This window comes from Diadema antillarum, unplaced genomic scaffold, assembly GCF_040938485.1.
Source record: "Diadema antillarum isolate AM-2024a unplaced genomic scaffold, OU_Dant_1.0 seq00000108_RagTag, whole genome shotgun sequence".
Classification (NCBI taxonomy): domain Eukaryota; kingdom Metazoa; phylum Echinodermata; class Echinoidea; order Diadematoida; family Diadematidae; genus Diadema; species Diadema antillarum.
The window spans coordinates 871,070-894,301 of record NW_027271194.1 but is presented as its reverse complement, the minus strand read 5'-3'; the positions used below and the strand labels follow the sequence as shown (position 1 = coordinate 894,301).

General features: G+C 35.7%; 1 protein-coding gene across 1 annotated transcript in view; it reads right to left on the bottom strand.

The window, feature by feature from the left end:
• The window catches only part of LOC139726991 (uncharacterized), a 54,846-nt gene that overhangs the window by 5,325 nt on the left and 26,289 nt on the right, over positions 1 to 23,232 (bottom strand). Inside the window, exons 12-23 of the mRNA XM_071637974.1 lie at positions 22,171 to 22,263; positions 20,474 to 20,590; positions 15,479 to 15,517; positions 12,342 to 12,428; positions 10,651 to 10,879; positions 10,004 to 10,183; positions 8,982 to 9,089; positions 8,151 to 8,281; positions 7,443 to 7,527; positions 6,493 to 6,639; positions 4,947 to 5,026; positions 4,149 to 4,539 (exon numbers count right to left, since the gene is read on the bottom strand). Of these exons, the coding sequence (XP_071494075.1) occupies positions 4,149 to 4,539; positions 4,947 to 5,026; positions 6,493 to 6,639; positions 7,443 to 7,527; positions 8,151 to 8,281; positions 8,982 to 9,089; positions 10,004 to 10,183; positions 10,651 to 10,879; positions 12,342 to 12,428; positions 15,479 to 15,517; positions 20,474 to 20,590; positions 22,171 to 22,263 (1,687 nt within the window). The remainder of the gene's footprint in view (positions 1 to 4,148; positions 4,540 to 4,946; positions 5,027 to 6,492; positions 6,640 to 7,442; positions 7,528 to 8,150; positions 8,282 to 8,981; positions 9,090 to 10,003; positions 10,184 to 10,650; positions 10,880 to 12,341; positions 12,429 to 15,478; positions 15,518 to 20,473; positions 20,591 to 22,170; positions 22,264 to 23,232) is intronic.

Below are 23,232 nucleotides of genomic sequence, written 5' to 3'. Positions count from 1 at the left end.
TAAATAAGACAGAGTTTCCAAAATCGAGCCTAGAGGATATTAAGGCATGGACTAATTTTTCGGTAGAAGAGCGGTTCAAATATTTTCTAATGAAGCCGATATTACGAAGTTGGTATCTTACAGATCTACAAATGCTAGAAACTTGATGAGACATAGTCATATTACAATCTAGCATTACACCCAGGTTGCGACAGGTTTGGGACACACTAATTGACATGCCGGAAAAAGAGATGAAATTAATGTCAAGTTTACCTAATTGTGTCTTCGAACCAAACATTAAAAACTCAGATTTATCAGTATTCAATTTCAAAGAATGTGAGTTCAGCCATGAATAAACATCGTTCATTGCATTCTCAAGCTGACTCAAAGCATGTAAGGCATCGGCCTGGTTAGGTTTGAAAGACAAATACAATTGAATGTCGTCAGCGTATATGTGATAATTAATTTTGTGCTGGCGCAATATGTGTCCCAGGCTAATAAGATAGATGGAAAACAAGGTGGGCCCGCCCACAGAGCCCTGTGGAACACCGCATTTGAGAGGCATAGCATTTGATTTACAGCTGTTGACATACACTGCCTGTGAATGGCATGAAAGGTAAGATTTAAACCATTCGTATGCCTGACCTTTTACACCAAGAGATTGGAGGGTGTTTAACAAAATTGCATGATTAACAGTATCGAAGGCGGAGGACAAATCAAGTAAAATCAAAGCAGTGACATTTCCACGATCCATTTCCTGTAGGATGAAGTTCGACACATTGAGGAGAAGGGTTTCTACGCTATGGTAAGGACGATATGCGGATTGAAAAGGATCAAATAAAGTATTAACCAAGAGATAATCTGTAAGTCTGGAGAAAACAATCCTTTCCAAAATTTTAAACAAAAATGGAAGGTTACACACGGGGCGGTAATTTTGGAGTGAATCTGGGTCTAAGGAAGGTTTTTTCAAAAGAGGTGTTATGTATGCAGATTTCAAACATAAGGGGACGTAACACTGATCAATACTTAGGTTCACAATCATTGAAATAATAGGAGCGAAAATGGATGAACAATCTTTTATCAATACAGTGGGGACTGGATCTAAAGAACATGACTTGGGAGGTAATCTGGCTTCTGTCTTGAACAGAAATTAAATGAAAGCAATTAACATTTACTCTATGTGAAACCAGTGAATAATAGTAAAAAAGCAGTATACACTACAATAATCTAAACATTATTTAAAATCAAAGAATGCATTTAAACATCACAAATGAAATGGATAGATGCCTTTTGATACTAGATTTTGATTTGGCTCTGTAATATCTAAAAAAACACACCTGAAGTTCATTCTAATCTATTTTATGTAAGCAGCAAATATCTTTCCATACATTTCATTTTGCATATCTCATTGAACCATTAGGTGATATACTATTACACACACAAAAAAAAAGAACTTTTTATCAAGTGTATGGCACAAATCAATAAAACGTGATGCCTTTGTGAAGGTACACATGAAAGGAAGGACACCTGCAATATGTTACGGAGCATTTTCAAACCATACCGTGGTTGTAACAGTAGTGCAAATACATCCCCTCTCTCTAGCAAGAAATCACCTAGTTTGTGTGTGTGTTTGGGTTTATTTCATATGGCCACTGAGGAAGTAAAGTAAATGCTAATGACCAAACTACCACAGGACTAATGGTTTTAAAGGGATGGTATGGTTTTAGTTGAGATGGAGATTCAACATTTTTTTTTCAAGATGATAAGAAACCACTCATGAAATATTAAAGAGTATAGAATTCTAAGAGGATTTCAAGGTTTATTTGATAAAAATTGGTTTTGAATTGGCTGAGATATATAAAAACAAATTAAAACAAGGCAATCATAATAAAATGTGGGTCCCACCCTTCATTAGGGTTGCCTTATATTCACGATATCTTGGCCATTTCAAAACCAATTTTCATCAAATTAACTTTGAATTTCTCTTTAATAGAATTGTATGCTCATTCATATTTCATAAGAGGTTTATCATTATCTCACAAAGAATTTGGAAACCTAAAGCTCCATCTCAACAAAAACTACATCAAGTCCCCTCCAAAGGGGTAGGCAGTGAGTATTTCATGCTTTGCTTTTAAAGTTTTATCCACTGAACTTCAATGTTTCCTGACTTGTGTGTGGTGTTTGAAAAAGAAACCACACAAAACAAAACAAATCAGGGCAAATTTGGGATAAAGCAAACTCTTGTGGAAAATATTTTGGAGATTATTCATTTGTGATTGGTTCATGGGATAAAGATTGATTTTTTTAAATCACTTCAAAAAAATCAGTCAGCTGCAAATGACTGGGAAGGACGGCTTAATACTAACAGAGAATGAAACAAAATGCTTTAAAGGTAAACAAAATGGGCATGCAAGAAGAGCAAATCACACGGCACAGTGTCACGCAAACACCTGTGAACAGCAACAACAAGAGTGAACACTGCATCACATGGAAGCCTGGTGGGTCCTATATAAAGGCTATAAAGATTTCAGAATCAGGAGGGAGTGTATTGTAGAAGGCTAAAAAGATAAGATAACAGCAAGTCTCTAAGTTGATGTATACACTAAATACAGGCACATCTATGACATTATTACCTGTTACTTTGGTCCTTGGCATAAATCGGTGGTTAAGCAGAATGAGAATGGCAATGGTTCAAATGTTAATATGAATGAATGTATGGAAATGCTTAAGATAATGACTCAAAAAATGCCTCAGAAGAAAATCTGTTAAATGTAAGAAAGCAGAGAGAAAAGCACCAAATGTACCTTCTGGTAGAAAGTGATACGTACAATGAAGAGGCAAATTTCAGCATTCCAAATTTTCTAATCGGACCAAAAAATTGGTTTTGTAAAATTAGTTTTGTATCCAACAAAATGTGAGTTAAGATCATGAACAATCAAACATGTGAGAATTAGATATATACAAATATATATATATATATATATATATATATATATATATATATATATATATATATTGGTATCACAGATATTCATATATATATATATATATATATATATATTGGTATCACAGATATTCAATGTACTTATTGTGGCACTCCCTTGAACAGAAGCAAGAGATGAACAGTTCATAAGTTTTGAAAATATAAAACAAACTACAAGATCATACCCTATGAATTTGAGGTTGGCTCAAGAAATCAATTGATCATAAATTGCAATATTTTTTATTGATGAGATTTTCCACTTTTTAATTTTTGTATAGGTGCATGCCAGGTACCACAGAAATATCTCAAAAACTTTTGGTAAGAAAATATTAAAAAAAAAGAGTGTTGACTAAGGCTTGCTCTGTGTCATATACATGCATGAATAAAAATAAGTAAAAACACATGTAACAAACAAAAAACAGAATGCCATAGATATGATCTACGCAGTTGGAAAACCTATTGATTCAAAGCAAATCATTAGTGTAGAGTGACATGGAGAATATATCTTATTTTGGTGGACTATCTTCAAAATTTTTACCACTTTCATTACAAGTGAACAAAATCAACTTAAAGATATGGTAGATGTACACAAAAATTGAAAGCCTATTCTTGACATCACCATCTCCTCCTTGGGGTAACACCAGCACATTGTGTGATCAGAGCATGCAAATTAAGTTACTTCTAATTCGTCGCTTGAGAATGAGAAGGGCGTTAAGTTGTCTCAAACACTATAGGTTTAGTGGCAACTTAACGCCCTTATCATTCTCACCCGACAAATTATAAATCAAAGGCAATCATGTTTCATCAGACCTTGAATAAAGACATAATGCACGTACTTTAAGAAACACATGTTAAGTTTTTGTCATCATGCATTCTCTCCACGTATGCAATAACTTGTTAGATAAATCATTCCAGTGACCAGTCACCTCCTATATAACATCTAAAACTGTTAATTGAAACAACATATAGCCGCATCTGAACTGAATGGTCAGGCAGTATTCTTTTGCAAGTATTAGAATGAATAGTTACTATGAATGCAAGAAAGCACAAGTTTTCATTTAATTCATATGTGTAATAGTGAGACACTTCAGATGAGATGCATGAGTTATAAACTGATAGTTTGTCCATAAGGCACTGACAGATTGCAAATGTTAGGAGTTTGCAAACTGGTCTTCACATCTCTTACCATCATCTGCACTGTCCGGCTCATCGTTCTGTGAACGCGTTTTCCGCATCTCGCCCTCATAGCTCCGCCTCTTCTGCCTCAGCATTCCAAAAGTGGGCGGAGTCGCGGCAGTGGGCGAGGTCGGGGAGTGCGTCCCGCCGCTGGTGCCGACTCTTCCAGCCACCGTCATGATGTTCTCCACAAGGAGGGTGGTGGTGCTATGTCGGCGACGGATGCCCAGCCGCTCAGCCAGGGAGGGACGACGCCTTGGAGAGGACTGGTGGTGGACTGGGCTGCCAGAGAGGAGGTTCACCTCATTGTCAATGGACTTGGTGCGGTGCCGGCTGGGGGATGCGGTCGAGACGCGCGTGATGGAAGTGGAGCGCAGGCTTCGACTGTTTTTGACATACTTCTGAAATTTTGCAAAGAAACAAAACAAATGAAATGAATTATACATGCTGTTCACATTTTTAGAGCAACATTTAGTGTTGATAGTGTAAAGTGAAAGTTTAAGAATATAAAATTATTTTGAGACAATGCTTGGGTAAAGTACACAACTTTATAAAGTCTTCTACACACATCACTAACAATTTTGTATATTCACACATACAGATGACCATCATGTTGAAGGACAAAATCAGAGAACATTGCAACTAAGTTTATCTGGAAATATATAATTGTGACATTAAAATAATGATGTATTGAAGTACAATATACTTCACTACACATGTTCTGTGCATTCTTGTTATAATTTCTGCATGGCTTAGAGATAGATTAACAAGTATTGTCGATCCATCCGTGTTGTAAGTGTCACATTACCTTGTCAGTGAGATCTTCAATTGTTATGTGCACAAATATGGTGGCATGATCCAGGCCCTCCAAGTGGATGTGTCTGTATCCTATCAAGGAAAACAAAGGTCACAGAAAACAAAAAATTACAACCACTATCAAAGTCTACACATTTCTTTGTACCTGCCAATGATGATCAATTTCAGGTTTTATCAGACATGTTCTTGACTATCTCCTTGTTAGTTAGGGCAACACAGCTCAAGAGGAAATACATTTCACGTCATGATTTAGAAATTAGTATTTTTCCATAATTGCATATAATCATGATGACCTTTCTAAAGGAAATTTGATTGATCTGGCACTGAAAGAGATACATGTATCTTTGCAATAGCATACTTTCAGGGAAGATAAAGGGTTTCAGTGCTATGGCAACCAAACCAAATGTTAATGTGAATTGGGTGAAAGCAGCAATATTAGCACAACACATCAGTGAAAGTTTGAGGAAAATTGGACAATCAACTTAAAAGTTATGAATTTTCAAAGTTTCAGTGCCAAAATTGCTAGATAAGAAGACTACTACAGTTCTTGATGTCATGTGAAGACAACAATATTCTGAAATATAAGGAGAATTCCATAAAATTTCATCTTTAATTAAAGGTACAAATTCCATCAACTTGTTGGTGACATATTGGCATTGTGAAATAGTATTGTTCTCCTTGCTTTCTGAAAGATGTAATTAGTCAAGTGCTTTTTCATTCTGATGGAAAAGTGAAAATATATTGAATTTTGTTTATATTTTCTTTATCATATTGCCCGTACATGATGCCATGAATTGTTGTAGTCTCCTTATCCAGTGATGAAAGCATCAAAAGTTTACAACTTCTTAACTTTTGACTCAAATACCTAATTTTTCTCAAACTTTCACTGATGTGTTCTACTTATATTGCTCTTTTCACTCTATCCACATTAATATTTGGGTTTGCTTTTCTTTAACGCTGTAGTCAATTGCAATAATTAACACTTTTCTCAGTTGGGTTTTGGTTTCCTTTAAGAATAAGACAGAGGATTCATTTTAAAGTCTGTATGACACATATTCATTACAGGCATAATTTACCATTTGCAGATGAAACAAAAATCCAGCATTAGTGCTTTAAAATAGATCTAAAATGTGAGTTAGGGATAGAAACAACCAATGAAAAATTCGAATCTGTATTATCGAGGTCAAGTATTGTTAAATACACAAAATGTGAACAATAGTTATAATAAAAATGTTTCCAGACTAAACCGTCTACAGTTATGGTTTATTGAGAAAACTACTGATATCTCCTTGTATGTGAGGCTCTTTTGTGGACATTTTATATGGTAGGATGTTTTGTGATACAACAGACCTACACATATGCATCAAATGTGATATCATGAAAATTTTTAAAATCACTGTTCCCAAAGGTAAACAGGAACTTTAAGAATAAGACAGAGGATTTAAAGTCTGTATGACAAGTATCCATTAAGTGGAGGGCAATACAACAGGAGGATGGGCCAAACAGGTGGATTGGAAATGTGGGGTGAGGTGTAGTACCTTGGGCCACGCTGCTAAAAGGGAATGTGGCCTGTCCGATGAAGTCCCTCCCAATGGGGTCCTCATCCCAAACCACAAACCTGACCAGGGTCAGCTCCGGGAGGCTGATGGGGAATGTCATGATGCAGTCCCATACTGGGTTGAATCCTGGGGAGAAAAAATTGAAGAAGAAGAAGAAGGAGGAGGAGGAGGAGGAGGAAAAGGTGGAGACAAAGAAGAAGAAGAAAGATGAAGAAGAAGAAGAAGAAGAAGAAGAAGGTGAGAGAGAGAGGGAGAGAAGATATATTAGACTCTTGATAACACATCACATAATTATTCCTACTACAACAATGGATTATACACTGCGAATGATTTGCATGCAAAATCATTCACCAAAGATCAACCTGAAAACAATTATTATTCAAATGATTTGATGGATACTGAAATGAAGCTAACCTACTTCACTCTACCAAACACTCACTACAGTAAGCTACCTCAGGTTGTTTTGTTGGAGTACCTTTGCATGATGAAAATGTCAAAAATGTTGCTTAGTCAATATAATATGGTGATATAATGTTTGAAACAAGACATAGAATTTGTAGATGCTCATCATTTAGACTTTAATTCAGAGGTCAGTTACATCAAATTCATGGTTTACATCTAATCCACGTGGCATGAAATAAAACAAATGGGATATAGGCATGCCCTTCACATGTGCATATCATTGTACCTTAAATACTGGATGTCTTCATTGTATATAATCTTTGATGCACATCTATACAGGCAAAATATCCTTAATTCATGGACTTAATCTAAACTTCTTTTGTGAAATTAGGCTTTAAAGTTTTAAAGACAGTAAGTTCCTGGAATGGCCTGCAGTGAGTGCCATCAACCCATCCACTATTGAGGAGAAAAAAAATGTGGAAAGGAAATAGTGTCAGCTTTAGGTCAAGGCATATAGATTGACCCACCATTGTCTTGGACGGTCTTAGTCTGTGCCTTGGTGCAGTCACGAGGGAGCCCCACCACCTCTACCTCGACGTACGGATCAATAATCTTGGAAAACAAACCAAATTTAGAATAAATCATCCAACAAAAATCCAGTGTCCACATAATGATCATCCCTGACGATCAAATTTAATCAAAAAATAGAAACTTGTCTGAAAAAAAGGTGTAATACATGTATTGCTAATCTATGTATGATATGTCTCAAAACATGGTTCATTCAAGATTGGTGGTTGTTCTGCCTATTTACACAGAGGGCGCACTGTATAAAAACTGATTGGAGCTGAGTGTAACAGGACAGTAACAGATGCCACAGTTTATGTCTGTATCACCTCTTCATAAAGTACTGTATAATCAATGTCAACCACTAGCATGAATATGAGAATATTTCCTGCTGCTAATGAATTGTTTTAAGCAACATTCATTCAAACATGGATATTACCTGGTGTTTGAAAGGACTGCAGTTGATGTACGGAAACAAAGTACATGTAATATACCACTTTCCAGTGAACACAGAATAAACTAGTAAGTAGAATCTACCTGAAGACTTGAACTATGTTTCTGAACTCCTGCCACAGTGATGCATGTACTGTATATAAAAGATGATTAAACAATGTATATTCTCATGTCCAAGTGGCTGTAGTTTGTAGTGGCCATGGTGACATAATACTGACCTCACCCCGCTCCCCGAGCAGACTTTGGGGAGGCTTGGGGAGCTGCTGACCACTGATGACATGGATGGTCAGCTGCTTTCGCTGGACGTCAAGAGCTGAACTTGGGTTGGAGGGGTCAAAGGGTGTGCCATCTGAAGAAGTAAACAATAAATTGAAATAACAGCTTTAAGGGTTAGCTGAAAACACCTGAATTCTACATTATCATAGGGGACCCTGCATAATGAAACCCACGAACGTTTGCCATGGTTGATATTCAGATAGTCCTGAAAATATCAGAATTTTGTCAACTAAGCTGTTTCATACACAAATGGTCAGACTGCACTTTACTTAACCCTTCACTTCAAATCCCCCTTTTCTCAAAAGGAACATATCTATAATATCAAACATAGTACAATTTTTCTTTCTTTTTTTGTATAGTTAGGAACAACCAAGTCTGATGAGTTATATTTTAACCTAACTAGATTTAACCTGTCCTCTCAGAATTAGACTATTAATAGAAAAGAAATTATCTGACAATTTTCTTCTTTTTTTGTGGGTTTTCTGATGCGGGGACATTAAAATAGTTCATAATAAAATTTCTTCACACCAACCATATTAAGTTATACTGAAATAAAGACAGAGGTAATTAGAATTTCATTTCTTTCAGGTGAGAGGTGACAAATAAACCATGATAAAAATAAATCATATATCCACTGCACAAAGCATGAAAAGCAGAACACAAATTAATCATTAGCACATAATCTTATTTTCATCTTTTGTTTTGTCAAGACAATTATGAGTAGAAATGGACTTAACAGAATGAAGGAAAATTGTTGCATTAATAAAACTTACCTTGTCGAAGAATCTTTGGCTTTAGGACATAACCAGTGTTGCCATTCGCTCTGAATTTTGCCCTCAGCAGCTGCATAGAACGGCCCTCTGTCTGGTAGTTTAGAGCAACTAAGGATTTGAAAGAGGGAAAATGAACAAGAAAATCAAACATATTGCTATAAAAGTGATGTGTGAAATAGGCAAATCTAAAAACGAGAATAAGAGTATAATTCCACAATAACCAATAGTGACACAATAAGAACTAGACAAGCACTCTGAGAGCGCAGACCTCCGCCAAGCAGCTACTTTCCACCGATGATCTTGCTCTCCCCAAAGAGATTTTTCTCCTCTCCACCACTGAGGAAAAGCTCTTTGGGCTCTTCCATAGAGATCAGTGATTTCCACCCATAGGTATACATGCTGAAAAATCGCCCGATTTCCCAGTATAGAAGCCTTTGTTACGTCATAAACCCTAAGCTGCGCGGCGCGCCTTGCCCAGCTGCAGAAACTGGAGCACGCACTTCAGTGCGCGTTTGAAAACCTCAAAAATGTGCAGCTTGAACTCCCAAGTTCATTGACCCTACCTGTCAAAATATCAAAAATCCTTCATAAATTCAAAAAAAAAAAATTCTTGGATCACTACCAAAATTTAATCGTTTGTTACTTGTGTCATTTTCAACCTTTCCTGTAAGTTTCATCCAAATCCGTTGACTACTTTTTGAGTTATTTTGCACACGGACAAACTAACTGACTAACTAAGAAACGTAAACCAATGGTAACGAAAACATAACCTCCTCCCTTGGCGGAGGTAATTAGAGACAGCAAATGAATTGATTTACTGACAGCTGGTTCCAATCTGTATGAATTGATTCAAGCATATGTGCTTAATGGTAAATTAAACACAGTCAGGTTTAATCCTTTCGGTGCCAATTAGTCACATGTGCACAAAGTTTACACACATAGCTATAGGCAGGAAATTAATGCAGCATGCAGATGGTTAAACCCCCTGGCTGAGAACCAGGTGCACAGGAATGTTCACTCACCAAGCTGGCATCCACAGTTCCACATTGGCTGGGGGTTGAAGTTGCTGGAGTCAATCCGGTAGGCAGAGGGGTAAACCCTGCACAGGTTGTGGGTGGTGAAGGCAGCAAACTCCTTAGCCCTGGTTGCCGCAAGATTGCTGGCTCGCATCTCACCAAGCGAGGGCAGCTCCCACCATGGCACTTTGAAAAAAAGAAAAATCAAATGGTAAAATATATATGATAATTCTCTTGTTATATTTCATTGTCACAGAGTGTATGAAAAACGGAGTGAGGAAAATGAATGTTTGCATTGCACAGCAATAATGATGTAGAATTGCTGTTAGAGTACACGCTGTTACTCGTACTCACAATTAAGAGTACACACTATTACCACATACAAGAGTACACACTGTTACCACATACAAAAACACACTGTTACCACACACAAGAATACACACTGTCACCACACATAAGAATACAGTTATCACATGAACACAGTTATCACATGAACACAGTTACCATTAAAAAAAGTTATCACACACAAATACACACTATTACCATATGATTACACAATGCTACCAGACATTAAAAGACACACCATCATACCACACACAAGAATACACACTGTTACTACACACATGAGTACACACTATTACACTAGTACATACTGTTTTCTGGGAAGCCCTTGAATGCCACTGAGCGTGTGTACTTGACGAGGTCTGACAGTTGTCTAGAGAGGACGAAGGACTTCTTGCGGTTGGTGGACCCGGGGCGCTGCTTCTTACCCTCCTGCTGGTTGTCGTTTGTCCCCTCGAGGTCATCGTCCCGTGAGGAGGACCGGTCGTACTCCATGCTGCTGTTCTCGGACTCCGAGGAATGTTGCATCCTGGCTCTTCTCTGGGATTCCACAGATTGGTGGAAGTATAATAATAATAATAATAATAACAATAATGATAATAATGATAATAATAATAATAATAATAATTGCATTTATATGATGATTTATACTGGTGTTTCTAAGCGCGCTGGTGCTATTCATACAAAAAGACTAGAAAACACAATAATATTAGGACAATGCAAAACCACATTTACAGTCACAAAAGAAGAAGAAGAAAAAAAAAACAATATATTTTTTTAGTATCATAAAACGAGCAGGAAAGTGTGTTTTTTTGGCAGTTTATCTCGAACATTTTTGGTAAAATAGTGTGATTAGGTGTGTCTTTAGAATCCCTTTTTCATTTCTGAAAAACTTTGTCCACACTCTTCACTTTCAACTATAATAACTTTTGAAAGGATAGTGCTACTGCTTTGAAAGTTGGCATTAATTATGGACAGAATGAGTTAATGAGGCACGATAATTTCAGTTTAATCTAATAATCCCTTCATTGTTGTTACTCTGGTGGTTTACTTCCTGTCTTTTGTCCCATTCATCGCACAGCCAGCACGGTTTGGTAAAGATTAAGCGCTTGAATAGACACTGTACTTCAGAGCCTCTTTTCCCAGTTCACACTTTTCCTGAGTTTGTGCTTTCTTTCCAATATTTAGATAGATTAGGAGAGTCCATTTGATTTGAGTTATATATCATTTTAAAGCTTAAAGTCTGCTCTTTCAGAATATGGTCTTAACTAAAAATTATGTAATACAATAACTGATAACTGACTGTGAGCACCTCCAGAAAAAAAAATGTGACTGATTAAACAGATCAGTTTTGAGAAGAATTTTAAACGATTTAATAGATGAGGCATTCTGAATATGAAGAGGGAGTTTATTCCAAAGGGTGTGGGCTATGAATGAGAAGGCTCGGTCAGAGGAATGAATGAGTGATGTACAACTGTAAGGAAATAAGCAAGTATATGACTGAATCATAATCACAGAAATATTGATATGTGAATAGCAACAGTAAAATCATCTAAGCCCATGTACCATCATACTATCAACATATAAACTGGCAAAAGGGTTAAAGGGATAGTACAGTTTTGGGTGAGATGGGGCTTGACGTTTCCTACACTTTTTTGATGATGATATTTTGAGATAATGAAAAACCTTTTATGAAATATGAAAGAGCATATAATTCTAAGAGGAATTCAAAATGTATTTGATGAAAATTGCCTTTGAAATGGCCAAGATAACCAAAACAAAGTGATCCTAATAAAAGGTGGGATTAGGATTGCTTTGTTTTACTTTGTTTTTGGATATCTCAGCCATTATAAAACCGATTTTCATCAAATAAACTTTGAATTCCTCTCAGAATTATACGCTTTGTAACATTTTAGGAAGTGGTTTCCAAGTATCTCTCAGAAAAAGTTGAAAGCTAAATTCTCACCTCAACCAATACTATACCATCCCTATAAAGACTCACCCTGGTTGGTTTCAACTTCCTAAATGTTCCAGACAGGCCCGATCTTCCATTCTTTGAAGACTTGTTTGCTGTGTTCCTCTCCTTCACCTTAACAAAGGACAATCAATGTACACAGAATGCGGGCAAAAATTGTGAATCAATGATGATTACATGGGTAAGGAATATAATGACTTCAGCCCCGAAACATATACATATATATATTTTTTCCATTTTTTTTTTACTAACCATATACTACTAAGAGGGGCGATTAGAATATATACTGCAAGTGACAATATAGGACTTAATAACTCTTCAAAAGAAAATTGGTAAATACTATCTGCTGTTTGCAATCAAATAAGAGAGAGATGTATAGTGACAAAAGCATATCTTAAGGTTTCATTACTGGTGCAGAAATTCTTCTATAATTTTTATTCTATCTTTCTTGCAGGCTGATAATGCCAAGGTTGCATTCACATTTGTAAACATTTTCAAAAAGTGATATAAGACTCATAGTTGGGAGGCACAGACCGAGATATCTGAATCCTTCCAAACCACTTGAAATTTAATTTTGCAGTAATAATAATTTGATTATTTTACAACCGATGGAAATATGATACTGCTTGAATAATTCTGAGTAGATGATTTCCTTACAACAAATACTATGCATGACAAGGATGGGAGGAATTGTAATGTATATAATTGTGATGATAAATCAAATTATTGGTAATGAAAACAAGAATGAAACTTGATTAAAGCATGCTTGCTTTTAATCATCCACAGTACATATATACCTCTCTCACGAAAGTAGGTATCAAACTACCAGTAATTAATATGTGTTAATGACATGAACAAGGAAAGAAACTTGTATTGATTACAGCTTAAACGTAAAACATACAAATGATGTATGCCACATATAAAACTGAACCAAGAAAAAAGATGATAGGATATGAATTCAAACCTTGTATTCCATGAGGACAAAATATTCAATTGTCAGTTAGACAGTACAGTATAATGAAATGCCTATGGTGAAACAGGTGAATTAAATATTGTTAAAATTGAAGTTAAACTTCATTCACAATTCAAAGCCAAAATCAGATAATGTAACATTTAGTCCTGAAGTCAATACCTGTCTAACTCCACTCACAATATACACTGCTGCTTCAGAGATTATAAAATCTGTATTTACTCTGCACAGAACTCTTCATATTCAATAGGCAATGGGTGAATTTTTTTTTGGCAGCTTACTGAAAATTTATAGCATAATTCTGGATAAAGATGACAGATTACATGCTCCCATGTACACAAGTCCCAGTGCTTCTGACAATACTGATTGTGAGAAGCAATAGCAAGTATATTTGAGACTTTCATCAGGAGGGTAAAATTTTCATAGCAATTGTATTGTGAACTGATGACATCAGAACTTGCATATCAAGCAAATTGCAATAGACTACAGCTGAAATATTAAACACTCATGATGACAATTTCTTTCAATACTTTTATATTTCATGCATCAAACGGTGTGATATTCATCAATGAATGAAATAAAACTATACTCATGAGGAATTAATCTAGATCTAACTCACCCAAATAAATGTATATATCTCATTAACTATCAGTATGTTTTTTTTATTCATAAAACCTGATGCAGTAGTACATGGACATGATAAACTTTTCATATTCCTCAAATGTTATCTGTCCATGCACTCCAAAAAAAAAATCATCTCTCCTGCAAACGTAATTTCAAGAATAGGAGAGTTCACAATTAGGGGCCCGAATATCATCACACATACAGCAGTTCAGATGTTAGTGCATCAAACCAAACTGTAGCACTGAGCACAAATTTCTCAGAGGAAAGACAACAATGATTAGAGTTAAAGGGAAAAATCACCAATGAAAGGGAAGTCGCACCTCTATTTCCTGTGCCAAATTGTTTCTCTATGCTCAAAGGATATCTATCTATCTAATACACTACTATGGTTCAGAAGGAAGCTGTATTAGGAATTCTGGTTAGAAAAGGGTATACTGCAGAAGAACACATAGACACACAAACAATCACAACACAAACACACACACACACACACACACACACACACACACACACACACACACACACACACACACACATAATGGCACAAACAGACATAGACACATCTGAGACAGAGATACATACACTCTATCACACACATGCACACATACACACAAACACAACTTCAAGCATACATATGCGAAGAGGCACATGAACACACATACAGAGACACCGACACAAATACAGAAAAACACAAACACACCTATGAAAGCAGACTCATACACACATCCATCTCACCCACGACTGGATTAACAGCATTTGTCCATAGTGTCAGGATAAATCCTATGTTACTGCTCTATTCTTGGCACAACTTTGTCATACAACATGGAACTTTATTAAAAAAAAATGTGCATTTTGTTAGAAGATAATGAAACTTGCTGTAGAAAAAAAAAACAGCTTCAAAGGAAATGTTGTTGTAACTGGTAGATTTTTTTGATAAGTGCAATAGACTACTCCTTGAAAAAAGGATGACACATACACACAAATGCAGGGGCGGATCAAGGAATTTCGTGAAGGGGGGTGAAAAAGAATATTTATGGTGCTACTTCCAGGTGTTATCTCATTTGTTTTCTTTTTATTTCTTTCGTTTGTAACAAAAATTAGTAATAAAGACGGCGCACGCACTCGGTGCACCCCTGTCTGGATCCGCCACTGCAAATGGAACCAATGAAAATACAAACTTGTTACAGATCCTCCATATCAAGTTTCTGTGCATTTTGAAGTACTTTCCATACACTTGTCAAAAGTATGACAATCTTTATATGCCATAATTTCCAATAAGATGATACAAAAGATTACTGTAGATGATTATGATAGTATGATTGGAATACATGGTAGTAAGTGTGTAGTTGAATCCACAGCTTGTTAAATACAGGGTCCATTCACACTAAAAAAACTGTGCTAGTGTTAGATACAAAACCACAGGAATGTTAGGGGGTGGATTAGGGATGTACCACACTTTTGAGGAGGGTATATATATATATATACAAAGACAGTGTGCAGGCCACACTGCTGGAAGCGTGAGAAAGGAAGAGGAGGAAGAAAGAGGAATGACGGGCTTTAAGATACGTACCTCCACTTCTTCAAGCATGGATTTCAACCTGTCTAATCGCTGCGGCAGGTCAGACGGAGAAAAATGAGCGTGAGTCAGAGAGAGATAGATGGTGCACTGAGATACAGCGTCAGACATTGGTGCATAAAGGTGGCTCACTCCATGCATAATACTAGAAACTTGTTGCTTTTTTGACAAAATGAGACTTAATTCCTTTTGCATACTGCTGCATTGGATGCCAAAACTCATGGTATGTGATTATTCTGCAAACCATTCAAAGAATTAATCATTATTCAATTCAAACGAGACTTCTTTTTGCTGGAAGTAAGATTGCTCTGGTTTTCTTTTTGCTTTTGAAAACTATTCATTCTGTAGTCATGGAAAGTAAAAAAAAAAAAAATGGGTAGCAGCCAAAAATTGATACCGTTAGTGTTATACTACAACTTTACATATTTTCTAGGCTTTATTTCACAGGTCCATGAAACATAAGCTGTCCAAGTTTGTTTTAGCATCTCCACTCTTAGGTAAGAATGCATTCTACTGCAACTACTATCCCCTTATATCTCATCTAAGAGTAAAATTAGTCTGCAGGCATCAAAATCAATCTTTTCCCTGGAATAATCATTTAATAAATATGGTAGCATTAAGGCACAAAATGGAATGCCAATGGTGTCTCTATAGAAACAACACTTAAATTGAAAAGCATGCAAAATACCTGGATCCCTGGCGTATAACATGCTGCGTTTGAAATCAAACTCAAGCAACAAAGCATCAAATTAGGAAGTGAGAATTTGTGCTATATATTTTGTTTGATTTCAAACTCAATCTTTTGTGCAACCAGGATCCACTCACAAATGTGCAAGTTTCTTACACTTCATCTTGTCATCAGAGAAAAGAGTAGGCCCTACCAATCTGTCTACTTACAGAGATTGGTTTGTGCCTAAATTGACTAAATTTCTTTTGAAAAATTTGATTACAGTGTGCAGGAGAATACAATTCCATGTTATTACTTCTTGATTTTTACTCTTTCATTGCCAATCTTATGTTTCAACAGCACAGAACACATCAGTATATTGTAATGTGAAGACTACTTCATTTTATCTTTCACAAGGGTATTATTGCATTCAGAACTTTGAGTAATACAGTACAGCTTCATTAGATAGAATATCATATCTATAAAAAGAGAATCCAAGTCAATAGATGAATTGAGAATAGGCAATGAATGATGAATACTGGCACATTTGTGAGTGAGGACATAGTCTACAATAAACAGAAATTGATAGGAAAAGGAAGGAACTCATAAATGGAAAATATGTACACAATTCTAAATGCAGAAAATGTGCAAGATAGAAATATTGCTCAAAGCATGCTTGTTTCAAGAAACTTTTCACACGGCTGTGCATAATTGGAATCTTTGATAACAAGTAAGCTTGGCACAAAAGCAACCTATCTACAAGAACCAGTCACACACATGTGTAATATGATGCAAGTCACTGTCATTTAGCCATTGGTGAATATGCTTGACAGTCAAAATGGAAAGCTACTCCTTCTCTTCTGATATTTTACTTCTTAATGCATGCAGATATGATCATGAATTTGCCTATGACTTTAGTTGTGACTGCATTGAGACAAATTTATACATGTAAGTTTAACCGTCCCCCAAAAAGATACACATAATGATCTCCTTGCTAAATATCTCTTGATTTCTATTAAAGTCCTTGGGAGATTTTCACATTATGACGACTCCTCAGCTTTTTGCTCCTTGTTAAAGAGAAATGTACATTGCAATCTAAAACCATAAAGCGTAAGCTTGCATTAAAAAAAGATCACTAAAACATTCCACAAGTAACAGCTGTATGTTTGATTGCAACGTTTTAATTCCATATCAAAGAAAGTACACAGGCTGTGGTATAGTTTTTCAAATCAAATCAAACTCTCCTCAGATTGATAATAAATTTGGTATTATATAAATCCATCTTTACTTGCATGAGCACGGCTGAACCAAATTGCATTTACAACTCTTAACTCTGTTGTCATTTCAGCTTCCTTCTTACAACTACAAGCAAGATGAATGATATACAACATGACAGAATTAATCTGTTGCTAAAAAACAAATATTCATGATTTTCCTAATTCTTTTGATTTGTTAAAGATAGTATATGACTCATCACCATGTTACAGTGACAAACACTGAAGCATAAAAAAAAATCCTTGCAACAGTGAGAAAAATATCTTAAAATTTATACAATGTTAGTATGAAATTTGTTTGACAATCGAGAGATTGCTGTCTTGAATATCTTCTGAGAATATTGCAAGCCAACGGACATTTTCATTTGAAAAGTATCTTGTTTTCATGAAGCGTATCACTTTGTGGTTTGAATAAGGTTGTGTTAAAATACCTTATATCTGCTCATTCAAACTGCATTTGACTTCAAAGCTGAGTTTCTCTAAAATCTATCATTTCTGGGTTAGGTTTTTAGGAATGAATGTGGAATCAATTTGATATCTTCGGAGCACTTAGCGTCTGGAGAACACAATGATACCAAATTCAGAATATCGACGTTCGTTGACTTTATCTGGCATTAAGGATAATCCTTCACATGCATCAGTTGTACTCTTGTCTTCGGTAAATGCGGCTTTGTTTGAAATTCTTGGCATTCTACAACTCAACTAACGAATAATGTTGTCATTTAGATGCAAATGAAAATTAAGTGTTTCTGATGATAAAAATGAAACTAAAGCTACTCTCAGCTGGAAGCACTAAATGACTCTCTAGACATCTATGAAGTAAATGAATCTAACAAGAAAGATAGAACAAGAGACAGAGAATCTGGTGATTCTGTTGATTCTTTGCAACTTCTGTTCTACACAACCAGCCTACAGTCTCTTGCCATTTCATTTTCTTTTTCAATACAGATTCTCACTTGCTTTGCTGTCAGAGTAGCCATAATCTGGCTATCGGAAGGGGTGGATTTGTGGAGCTTGGAGAGAAATGAAACCAAGGTGACCAGAATTTGACAAATTATGAGAGAAACCATGAGAAATGAAATGAAAAAAAAATACAGAAAAAAAAAACCCTGGTGGAGGTCATGAAATGGTTTACAGTAAAACACATAAAGAGAACAGCAGATTATTGTTAAGTCTTACGAATAGAACAACAAATTTACGAACAATCAGGATAGGTTGACTGTCAGTAAGACTAAAAGCATTAAAAACACATGTTTTTTTTCTATACACCAAGTTTGGAAAGTGAAAATCAAACAAATGCTGATGTATAATGCTATCTACAGTCTATCTGAAAGCAGTTAAAATGAGAATACTTTCACTTTCATTTCTTCATTTCACTCAAGTAGTTTACTATCTTGTCAGGTGAAATGTCACAAACAGTCAAGAACCACACTATGTGCTCATTCATGAGGAGTTTGTGATGGAATTTAGCTTGCATGAAGACTTAGCTGCATTTACACCAAATCTGGCATGGGTCACAGAATGGGGCTTTAGCTATGGTGTGCCAAAGGAGCCAGGTCTGGTTCTATTACAATATCACTTCCCCACTAATAATTTTGTTAAAATATAAATCTACTGTTGATTTTGTTGCTCTTGATGTTGAAATAAGAATAACATTTTGGGTGATGTTGTACCGAATTACTGATTCTTTTGTAACAGAACGAGACATGGTTCCTTTTGGCGCACCATAGCAAAAACCCGGCCCGGGGTTGGTCTGTGCGATATCTTTAGCAAGCTGGATGGTTATCTCACATAACTTGAGACTATCACTCTATCTTCCGTTGTGATAGATTTGAATAAACAGAGAACATGCTGAAATTAAAGCTCCAGGGTATTACGACACCCATGATAATATCTAAATGTTAAAATTTTACTGAGTCCTGTCTTCAACAAGATAAGTATTGCAGTGTGACTAAATTTTATTAACATGATTATTTCGATGTGAAGTTAAAGGACAAAACTATTGCAGACAATCCTAGATGTCTTCAGTGGTATCTATATTGAGCAGTTGACACTTATCATGCAACAGTCATGATCTTATATTAAACAAATATAGAGTGGAGTAAATGTGTAGCAAACAACTTTAATGCGTGATTATTTGTTTCATGATATACTTTCATCATTGTATAATAACATTTTTGTTGTTAAAATTTGTATGAATTTTGCTGAATGGGAGTCTGTCATACGAAGGAAGAGATATTAATTTTTACTATACTGCAAAACTATTTTAATTGATTAAAAACTTACAACATAATTGACTAGTTTCAGCTCTGATATACATGAAGATACAAGTCACAGATACAGGAAGTATACTATACATATTAGCATTTCCATGAAGTTCTCTATTTTGTATTTGGTGTTAAGTATGACTTGAAAACAATTCAGGGATTGTAAAGCTGTTTATTGGCAATCTTCTACAAAACTTTGTTTTATTTGGGGGTGATCTCAGGCCAAATAATCTTATGCAACAGGGTAAATAGAGCATAGAAATAAATAAGCATAGAAATTTGCTTTGATTGAAATGATCACATTTTACCCCCTCCCCCCCAAAAAAAAAAAATGATACAGAAAGAAAGAAAGCTCAACATGCAGTATATAATGCAAGCATTCACTTCCTTATCATTCAGATGTTTTCATGTTTGTTTGTTTTTTATATACACACAGTTCCTCTCCTTGTGTCATTACTGGTACTATTAATATCTATTTTCTTGTTGTCTGCTGGCAATGAGAATATGGCACATATGGTATCATGTATAATTCTTCTTTATGTTGTATCCTGTAACCTTTGACCTTTTGAGAAGAATTGTCTGGCAATTGATAAGATAGTTTTATACAGAAATTTCAATCATTTAACAAAAAGAACAAAACTTTAAAGTTTTGCATCAATATCAGGTGATATTCATCAATCAAAGTGGCAGATGATGGAAGGGAACCCTCTGAGGAAGAAGATGTTGTCAGTATACATGTGTTGCCTAGCAACAAAGTAACTAGTACATCATGAAGACATACCTTGTGAGCAATTCTTTGCCAAGCTTGCTGGGAAGGAGAGATGGGTTTCTTCTTCATCAGAGCCAGCTGCGCCATGGCGATGGATTCAAATTTACTCCTTGTTTCTGACTTCTCCAGCTGTAGACAAAGCACAGGGATTGAAAAAGATAGGACTTAAAATGCATGTGTTTCTGATGGAGGCATAAATATGCCTATTTTCATAATTGGTTCACTTTAACCTGTTGAGGATGGGCTGATTTTGCTACAACATATATTTCCCATAGACACCTGCTCGAGTATACTCAGGATTCGTCCTCAACGGGTATTTTGCTACAACATGCATTTCCCAATGACACCTCCCGGAGTATACTCGGGACTCATCCTCGACGGGTTAACCTGTTGAGGACAACCTGATTTTGCTATAACACACATTTCCCATAGACACCTGACCAAGTATATTCAGGGCTAGTCTTCAAAGGGTTAAGATCACACTTAGGATGATGAGAGAGAATGTCTCCTTCCAAACTGAAAGTGGATCCACCTCAAGTTTTGTTGGAATGTTGAGAGATTTTTTAAGTGCATCCCGCGAGTGAGTCATTTCTGATTTTTCTCTTCTTTCTGTGAGTACATGGGTCAATCCATGGATTGAGAGACTTGAATGTGCTGTTTTTCTAAACCATCTGAATATCAATTTGTTCACTCAAGTCCAAATGTAGCTGAGTGTCTCAAAGCATCTATTAATAGCAGGCATTCTTCAATGAAATATCATGGTACCACAGCAAGAAGACAGCCTGCCACGATGCTGAATACACTTCTCATAGTTAAAGGAGAATAGAACCAAAATATACATGTGAATTGAGTGAAAGCAGAAATATTGGTAGAACACATCAGTAAAGTTTGAGGAAAATTAGGCAATCCATTAAAAAAACACAGTGTATGATTTCTTTAAAATTTTGTTATGCCCATGGCTGGATAAGAATACTACAATAATTTGTGATACCACAAACACAGTAGGCCTAGGAGTACGAAAAAAACATTAAGAGTGTCAATAAAAAATGAGAGGAGTGTGGATTTTTTTAAAAAAAAAATCACAAAACAATCGTGGAAGTCCCTTTATGTTTTCTTTACATCAGTGTCCTACTGTGACACTAGTATCTATGCATTCACTGAATCCACACACATATTTGAATTTTATTCCCCTTTAAGACTGGAATCATGTTGGTGTTTAAATTGGTGTCTGTCTTCTTGATATGTGAAGAGTTTCATCGCAAAACTATTTTACTTGATTCTTGTTAATTTGAAATATTTGCAATTAAAACTGATAAGAATGATGTAAATACTAATAAAATATGGGATGTTTTCAAGTATAAATTCAAGAATACTTCTTGTTATGTAACAAATGAGGTATCACTGGAAAAGTTTTATTTTGCTCCATCTGATGACGGACTTACATTGGATATTTTCAATTATAAATTCAAGAACACTCCTTGTTATGTAACAAATGAGGTATCCTTGGAAAGGTTTTATTTTGCTCTATCTGAGAATGAACTTACTTTGAAATGTTTAGAAATGGTGGTTTACCTGCTTCACATATAAAAGCAATCATCATACTAATCAACATTAAAGGAAAAATATCCTTGGTAGGGCAAAAAATATCACATTAAATCAAGTTTAATGAAAACAAACAAGAGAGTGTGACTGAGGTCGAGGAGACGAACCTTGAAGTCTTCATCGAGCTCGTCTGCACTGTCTTCTTCGCTGACCTCCCCAGCCTCCAGTTCCGCATCATGGTCGAGTGGCAGTTTCTTGGCCTGCATCGAGAGTTTAATCAGCAATTATTAGATACTCCACTACCATGGACAATGGGTTTAAAGTATCTTGGTCTGTATCATGAGTTTCACAGGCAAAAAGTTAAAAACTCCAGTAAAAATGGGTTTAAATAAAGGATTGAAGCAAACAAACCATGTGTGAGTTTCCTGCGACTAAACAGTCCAACCTGAAATATAGGCCCTAAATGATTTTCTTCTGGGTTTTCATCCTAAAGTTTACACAAACACTACTGCAACACATCACCATTAAACCTGACAGAGTTGCCAATTGTAGAATTTCATCTGTAGCATTTAGATTCTCCTGACTCAAGACTCATTTTTTTTTTAATAATGTACAAATTTGTCCTACTTTTATCCCCAAGACCTATCACAGAAGAAGTGAGAGAGACAGCCACACAAACAGATTAATAAGGAAAATTTGCTGTGTAGATTTCAAGTCAGCCAGTGCATGTGGAAAAGAAAAGAAAACAAAAAAAGGTATACATGGGAGAAACAATTAACTAATTCATCTAACTCTGAACAAAATCCAAATTTGGTAGACTTCAGCCCAACACATATATTCTTTTGAACCTTTTTGAGCACTACCTGTATGTCTGCATTTTTTTTCTTTTTTCAGGGCAACATATTGACTGGTCAGATATTATGTGATGTTGCACATTGGTGTCAAACATTGGGGTCCTACAATGCAGCCATTCTTTTTTACATTAACGTGGACAATTTTCTCTAAATCCAGCTATGGCAAACAGGAATACAATTTGGCTAAGGACCCTTCACCACAGGTATTGTTGTTGTTGCAGTATGCTTTTTTTTCTGTTTGATCTCTGATTCACTACTTTCTAAGTACAGCTAATTGTGTCCAACCTACTGTCTTTACTACATAGTAATACATCATCAGTCTGCGCTAATGATATAACCTAACTTTATGTGATGACTTAATTTTGTCTTTATAAT